General features: G+C 40.3%; 1 protein-coding gene across 2 annotated transcripts in view; it reads left to right on the forward strand.

Moving 5' to 3' along the window:
* kcnk10a (potassium channel, subfamily K, member 10a) overlaps positions 1-8,255 on the forward strand; it is a 47,484-nt gene extending 39,229 nt beyond the window's left edge. For both annotated transcript variants that reach the window (XM_074615458.1, XM_074615459.1), the window contains exons 6-7: positions 5,452-5,594; positions 7,289-8,255. In XM_074615458.1, coding sequence (XP_074471559.1) covers positions 5,452-5,594; positions 7,289-7,963 — 818 coding nt within the window. In that variant the 3' untranslated portion in view covers positions 7,964-8,255. The remainder of the gene's footprint in view (positions 1-5,451; positions 5,595-7,288) is intronic.
* Positions 8,256-8,721: the final 466 nt, after the last annotated feature.

Raw genomic sequence — 8,721 nt, forward strand, 5'->3', positions numbered from 1 at the left:
TCAAATCAAGTCTACGATATTTGTATAGCCCAAAATCACAAATCACAAATTTGCCTCAAGAGGCTTTAAAATCTGTACAGGATACGACACCCTCTGTCCTTTACAGTACGACCTTCTCATCGGATGAGGAAACCCCCCCCTCAAAAAAAGAAAAACTTTAACAGGGAAAGAAATGGAAGAAACCTCAGGAAGAGCAACAGAGGAGGGATACCTCTTCCAGGATGGACAGGGTACATAGATGTTCTGTGTACATAGTAACAACAAAATTAAAATACAACATACAGTATATAATCCATATGACAAAAATTCATACATATAATGTGAACATATTTGAAGAGATGGATCCAGAATGATGTCAAGCAGCTTCCAGGTGTTGCCAAACCAAGAGAGAGGACAAGAGGCACACAAACAACGGAGGGTTATTGAGATGCAGTGGCTTAAGGTTAATATTATTCTCCTCGGCAGGACTGCCAGGCTTAAATTATACATTGAGACTGAGACTGACCCGCCAGCCGAATAATAAAAGAAAAAGTAACCAATTGAAAGTTAAGACAAAAAGATGGGTTTTGAGTTTGGCTGTAAAGGCATCCACATAATCAGAAAGTCTGATGTCCATCGGGAGGTTATTCCAGAGGAAGGGGGCTCTGTGGCGATCTGCCATTATTATTATTTTTTCTCTCAATATAAATGATCATTTCACACCCCAGTCACACACCTCTTGTTCTGCTAATGGAATTCTGGCATCCACCAGAGAAATCTGCCCCCCTTCCTTTAAATGGGGATATAAAAAAACAAGATGGAGGCCAACCATATCACTGTAGAAGAGGCAGAGTCTGTCTAGCAGTGTGTCATGTGTAGCAGTGTCCATGGTTTATCCCTGGCCCCGTGTACAGTCCGCGGTCGGTAGGAGGAAAATTCCCAGAGCTCCATACTTCGCTGTACATCTCTCCAAACAATCCTGGACCTCAACAACACGGGAAATTTTGGCCAGGCCCGATATCCTCTGTGCACGAAGACAATCAACTTCCCGGTACCGGAGGTAACTCCGACTGCGTCAGAGATGTTGGGATTAATTCTATTTAACAGAGATTCTTTATCAATTTGTTTGGGGAAGAGAATTCACTCAAGGGGAAAAATTGAACAAACATAATATAATTCCTTTACTGGTTTGTTTGAGAAGAGGATTACATGTGGGGAATTTACTGAACTGAACTCAACAAACAATTTGTTTTGCTGGTTATTGCTGAATAGCTGTATCCCAAGCACCTATAGGTAACCTGCTACAGCACCATAAGAAACGGTCCTTTGGCCTGCTAACTTCTTTTTTACTCTGGTGATAGACAGGAGCCCTGTATTCTGAGAGCAGAATAGAGTCCTGATTGGAGTATAAGGTTTAAGTAGATCAGAAAAGTAGGAAGGAGTGTGTCCTTTTTATAGGTCATCAGAAGCACCTTAAAGTCTGATCTGACATGGATCGGGAGCCAGTGCAATGAAGCTAAAATTGGTGTGATGAAATTTGGTAAGATTTTCTAGGGTTTAGTTCAGATTGTAGCTGCAGCGTTCTGAACCATTGGAAGATTTCTAGTACTAGAATGGGGCAGGCATAATAGCAAAATGTAAGTCAATAATCAAAGCAATAATCCAGTCTGGACAATATCAAGGCGTGAATTAGGATCTTTGCATCAGCCATGGATATAGAAGACCTGATTTTAGCGATGTTGCATAGGTAAAAGAAGGCGATCTTAGTTATATCTTTAATGTTCAGATCAAAAGAAGGCACATACAGCTGTGTATCATCAGCGTAACAGTGGGAAATAATTCCATGACTACGAATAATTTAGCCAAGAGGTGTGATCTATTGGGAGAAGAGCAGAGGGCAAAGAACAGAGCCCTGAGGTACTCCATATTTCACCTTAGAGAATATTGAAGTCATATTATGGAAAGAGACACACTGTGTCTTTCGGATAAATAAGATTGTAACCCCGGAAGAGCCGGCCCAGAGACGCCAAATTTGTTCTCCAATGGATCAAGGAGTATACGATAATCAATAGTGTCAAAGGCTGCACTGAGATCCAGTACTATAAGTACTGAGGTGGAATCTGAATCCATGTTTAGGAGCAGATCATTTACAACTTTAGTAAGCGCAGTTTCACTGGAGTGGCAGGCCCTGAAAGCAGATTCAAAGGGTTCGAAAAGATTGCTATTTAATATGTAAGGGATAATGTAAAGAGAGCCGGTCATTTATGTGAAAGAATCCCTGACAGGAGGAAGGGGTTTTGTTTCACAACAATGACCCGCTAGTTGGACATTATCCTGCTTATTACACGGCTACTTACTGAAGAAATCAATATTTTTACACAAAAACGGCCCGCCAGAGTCTGACATCAGAACTGCGCCCAGAGCAATAGTCTGCTATACATAGCTCTGCTATAGAAAGAAATTACAAGTGAAAAAAGGCTAGGCAGGTATGCTAGGCTAAACTAAGATAAACTGGGCTAAAATAAATAGGGAAGTCCGGCACAGGAAGCAGGTAAATAGGGAAATAGTAAAACATCATAATAGGCACATGAGGAGAAGTAACCTTTGCACTTATTCTGCCATAAATGCCTTAAACACTCCTGTATATCCCATGCTAGCACATATTAGAGACAGTGCATACTTAATACAATCCTGCAACACTACTACTTCAAACCAGAGAAAAACCTGAATATGTTTTGTTTGACCATTTATTTGTTGATCATTAAGGGGTTTACACGTACCATTTTCAGATGGACAGTGTTTGGAAAACAAACAAAAAAAAGTGACAGTCTCCCAATAAATGTCAATAATCAGTCCATATTTTCCAGAGTTTGGGTATGAGTCACTTGTTATCTGATCAGACAACCAGTCCAGTTAAGGTCAAGTGTCCTTCTTTGTGTAGTGGGATCGTCCATTCATACCAGGGGTCTCTCAGTGCATATAAATTATTCTGATTTATTAAACCATGCGAACACCTGTCAGTGCGCAATTTCCTTTTATAAATCACAAATCAACTTGGAATTGACCGCACGTGTATCAGCCTCGTTTCCCGCCCTCGACACGCCCACATTCAACTTCAACTACCGAGAGGACGACAGAGAAAAGGATTTTTTTATGACACAGAAATGGAGGAGCTTGTGGGTGAAGTGGTTACTGAACATTCGATCCCTCCTAAGTCTTTCATTCATGTTGTCCTTGCAGTGCCAGTTAGAGATGCTCATTTTGAAAAATGTTCTTAACCGATAACCGACCCTCGTTAACCAATTATTAACCGTTAGCCGACAAGATTAGTGCCTCGTACCAGCTGCAGGAGCACAACAGATATTGGTTGACGGGAGTCTCCAGTTCACCGTCCGGGAGCGTTAACTTAGCAGCTACGATGCTGCGTGTAGTGTCGCGGACATGCAGCCACTTTCACAGTAAAAGTCTCCACCACACATTTAGTTTAGTTTAGCAGGTTGTCAGCTGTGTGTCTGCCCGGATTAACTTTAGCGAGTGGCCAACAGACAGTGTGTGTGTTTGTGCTACGTTAGCAGCTGTAGCATTGCCGGAGGCTTCGTGCTCGCCGCCGCCACATGTAGTCTGTGTAACTTTAGTGAGTTTCCAACAGACCGTGTGTGTGTGTTGGTGGTGAGTGTGAGGTTGTTGGTGTTGTTCTAGCTGTGATCGTAGGTGTAGCAGTGTGTGGACAGTTTATTTGTTGGTGAATAAATGTTATGAAACTACAACTCCTCCACTCCGCTCAAGAGAGACAGAGACCGGAGCCGACTTCCTGTATCCTGCAACTCCGGCTCCGCTTCTTAAGGTGGTCTGTTAAGGTGGACCAGCTTTTCTCCTTAAAGAGACGAGTAGCTCCTCTGAGCCGCTCAGCTTTTGAATTAATTATTAACAATTCTTTTAACCGTTTTAACCGATAGCGTTAATCGGTTAAAATGCTTAATGTTGGTTAACGGTTAAACGGTTAATTATGGACATCCCTAGTGCCAGTGCATCCACCACGCAGATCAACACATTTATATTAAAATTAACGTTAATAAAGTTATTAAAATCTATTTACAGAATGGAATAATAATAGCTTTAAAATAAGAAATACAAAAGTTGAAATGAAATATTGACTGTACAAAGGAAGTATGGACTGGGCTATGGACAAAGAAATGAGGTGTAAGAAATAAATATGAAGGTGACAAGAGCAAAATTTTAATGTGACATGGGCATTAATAAATAAATCATGTAAAAATTGAAGTTGAATGCAATCAACAATCTAAATCCAGTTTGATGAAATATATGAAAGTGACAAGTGCAGGGATTAGATGAGGCATGTGAAATATAAAATCCAGTTTGATAACACTGTGTTCATTACGTTTATTTAGCCATGGTACAGGATTTACACCTTGGAGTGCTTTATTGGATGACATGGCTCAATATTTATTGAGGAATAGTCTTTGTTTTAAGATCATTTCATATTAAATATCCTCAGTGTGTCAGACATTCTGAGTCAATAGACTGGCCCTTGGATAATTCATTTATATCTTCTACAGTGCAATACTCCGATTTACTCTGGTATTACTGTATTTATGCATTTCAATTGCTGCATTTTAAACACATTACTATTATTTACAATATTGGTATATACTGTAGTATACAAAAACATTCCAAAAACATTATCAAGGACTCCCCCCACCCAGCACATCACCTATTGAACCTGTTGCCCTCCGGCAGGCGCTACAGGTCCACACAAACAGTTTCTTTCCCTGGGCCATAAGAACTCTAAACTCTGTCAAACAGTAAATACCTCATAGTTGTGCAATAATTATTTTGTATTAGTGAAATAGCTACACTATTTATACACCGTTTTTAATTGCACTGATCTGGAGAAGCACTCCAAATCAATTACATGTGTATCATGTGGGGAACGAATGGGTACTATGAATGTTGTGAATGTTATGTGTAAAATGGAGGAATGAATGTGTATTGTAGCTGTCTGTTATTTGTATTTATCTATTTTTAATTGCACTGAGCTCGAGAAGCATCCAAATGTCGTTGTACCATGTACAATGACAATAAAGCTTTCTATTCTATTCTCTATCTATTCTACATATTTTCCATATTTATTGTTGTTATACTGTATGTTGTAGTACAATGCACACATTTTCACATTCTTATTTTGATTTTTTCCTATAACTTATCTATGTTCATATAGCCTATATGTTTATTCCAAAAAGTATAAATTCTTGGAAATATGAAATGAAATAAACAACTTGTGCATGTGTGCCTGTGTTGGTTGATGGTGTCTTCACCTTTAAAGAGGACCAGTGAATGTGACTACAGAACCAAACACAGTTTATCATTCTCTGAGCTTCAGTCCTTGTTCAGGGGATGCATGTTGGCATGGGGTACGTTTCTCCAGTCATTCATGTCTTGTTTTCTCATTAGGGGGAGACAGAAGGATTGAGTATCGGAAGTGGTACAGACCACTAGTGTGGTTCTGGATCCTGGGTGGTCTGGCCTACTTTGCTGCAGTACTGAACATGATTGGTGACTGGCTGAGGGTGCTGTCCAAAAAGACAAAAGAAGAGGTATGCTGTCCTAAGGAATGATCAACACTCGTATGATAATGTTGATACTCATGTTATATTCTTGACTAGGGTACAAGCTTTGGCATCTTCTGATTTATCACCCACCAAATAGGGCTACAACCAATTATCATGTTTCTAATACATCATTTATTAATCATTTTGTTCATGTATTGATTGATTTTTTAGCCTGTTAATGTCAGAATCTGTGACATTTGTTCCTATCCTATCCTATTTCCATCTTAGTTCTGAACACATTTTGGTTGGTGGAATATTCTGGGAATACTTTTTGAGATTAAAGGCATACTTCACACAGATTTTTATTGTTTTTATGTCAATTACTCACCCCGTGTTTCATTTATCCAGTCATATGCTCAGTACTTCCCAACGCATGCATCTGTGCTAAAACCTTACTATTTAAAACACTTCGGACTCGCAAGGACAAGTAGTGTGCCTGCGCCTCAAACAGCCGTTTCTTGCATCATCGTTCATAAATTCAAAATATATTTATCACTCTGATGATGCTTCTTATGTGAGTGCTCTGATTAATTCATGTATTCTTTGATTTTGAAACCATAGCTTTATGCTGTTGTTATTTAGGTTAAATGAATTCATTTTATTTTATAAAAGAAATTACCCCCTTGCAATTTTTAGAAGCTCCCTCAGTCACTTCATCCTGAGCCTGGTCTTGGTATCGGACTAAACAAGTGTTCTGTAACTACTCAATAGAAATATATGCCTATGTCTGTTTCAATGCATGTGTGTTCAATCTCATGTTTTATAGTGACATTTGGGACATGATTTTTGTATTGATGATACATTGTTTCCGTATATATTTTACTTAGTTTACAAACATATTTTAAGCCCAACCATGAGGTTTTTCCTTAACCTAAACCTAAGTGGTTTTGTTGCCTCAACTGAAGTGAGTGGTTTTGTTGCCTCCTGCTGGTACTTCACCTTCATACGCGAGTGTAATATTCACTCCTCGGCGAGGCAAGATGTGATACTGACACACTATTCTCTGGTGGACAGGCGGGTCTATTACATGCTTTTGCATGATATCGTGTTGGTGTTAGGATATCTTCTTTTGAATATTTTTGTATCGTGTCATGTATCATGTTATTATAATAGATAGATAGATAGATAGTAACTTTGTTGATCCCGAGGGAAATTCAAGTTTCAAGTTTCACAGTTCCATAGTGCAAACATGTTGGGCATTGGATCCCAACCTTTTCATCTTGTGTCACATTAAAACAAAGCAATGTTTATACCGCCCCTTGTTGCATAAGGTATGCTTCCGAGCCGTAAACGGTCTCAGATTGATCATCAGAATGATTTATAGAGGACTGAAAAGGTAAAATGATCTGGTAATTTGCACAAAAAAAAGCCAAGCCTTGAGGGAAAAAAAATAATAATAATTTTGTGTTTCTTCCCTATGTTAATCATCTCAAGATTCTTTGGAGGATGCCCTCAGGATGGGGACCACTGATATAATGTGTGACAGACCTGATTGGGATGAAGAGATTAATTCTTGTCACAGCTGATGAAATGTATATACGTTTAGATGTGTTTAGAATGTCATGGATTACTTAGTGCTCCTATTTATCTTGAAAAGGAAATTATCAATGTGCTTTTGAGCAAAATATAAATACACTGGTAAGTGATGTACTGATTTGTAATAACTGTCTTTGGTCAAGGTTGGAGGGATCAAGGCTCATGCAGCAGAATGGAAAGCAAATGTGCGAGCAGAGTTTCGAGAGACACGTCGACGTATGAGTGTCGAGGTCCACGACAAGCTGCAGCGAGCCGCCACCATTCGGAGCATGGAGAGACGGCAGCTGGGCTTGGACCAGCGCGCCGTGTCCCTGGACATGCTTTCTCCAGAGCGCCGTGCCATCTTCAACAGCCTGGACACTAACAGCTATAAGACCTCCTCCCAGGAGAGCATTGACTCCAAGCTTAACAACCTTCGACTGCGAGGGGCCGAGCAATGCGACCAGAGCTCCAACCACCAGACCACATCTGAGGACAACATTTTCAACCGCCTGGGCTCCGTCACTAAGTTGGCCAAGCGCAACAGGAATCGGGACCTGAAGAAGAACATCCCCGATGAGGCTCGCCGGCCTCACAGCGAGGCCTACGGATGCAGCATGACCACTTTTGACTGCAGCACACCCACTGCAGATGAAGGTAAAAGGAAGGACGAAGGAGAGGATGACAATGAGGACAAGGAGTGCAACACTAGCTTGTCTGATTTTCCACTGTTTGTGGATGCTTGCAAGCCGCATATTGGGTTTATTCCGGAGCAGACCAAAGATAATGAGAGTGAGAAAACACTTGAAACAGAGCTGCATATTCAAATGGGCCCATAGACAGTGTGTACTCCTACAAAAGGAGGATCTAAATAACACCATTAGTGCCTTAGGTCTCCCTTATTCATGTGTGTGCTTAGGCAGAGACAACATGTGTCCCATTGTGGTATACTGTATTGTTCACATATTCACTGTGCCCTGTGGATGTGATGGACGCACATTGTGTTGTATAATGCAAGACCTGGTAGGGTTTCTAAAATTGTGCTTAGCGAAATGATGGTTATATATATATATATATATATTATTTTTTTTAAAACTCGGTAGCTAATAAAGGATAACAACATGGATCTTAGTTTTGCAGCTTTGGCCATTATTTTTCTCAGTTATGATAACACTGGACTCAACTAACGTAATTGCTGAGCTCCAGATGCATAATCTCCAAGCAGGATGGGGTGAAGCAAATTTGTTCCCTCAGTATTTGTTCACTCAATATTCAGTGTTACCTACTCTAAACCATATTGGATGTGTAGTGTTCACTGAATAGCTTTTGCTTCATGTTAGCGTGTACATGCCAAACAATAAACTGCTCGTGGCTCATAAGCGCTAACTTTGGGTTCGTTCTGCATCTTCTCGGATTGCACGCATATCTCTAATATATCCATCCATCCATCCATCCATCTATCCATCCATTTGCTTCCAGGCTTAGCAGGGAATTCCAGTTGTCACTCTCCCCAGCAATGTTTTCCCGCTCTTCCTGGGGGACCCCAAGACGTTCCCAGGCCAGACAAAATATATGATCTCTCCAGCCTGTTCTGGGT

This window comes from Sebastes fasciatus, chromosome 18 (genome assembly GCF_043250625.1).
Source record: "Sebastes fasciatus isolate fSebFas1 chromosome 18, fSebFas1.pri, whole genome shotgun sequence".
Taxonomy (NCBI): Eukaryota; Metazoa; Chordata; class Actinopteri; order Perciformes; family Sebastidae; genus Sebastes; species Sebastes fasciatus.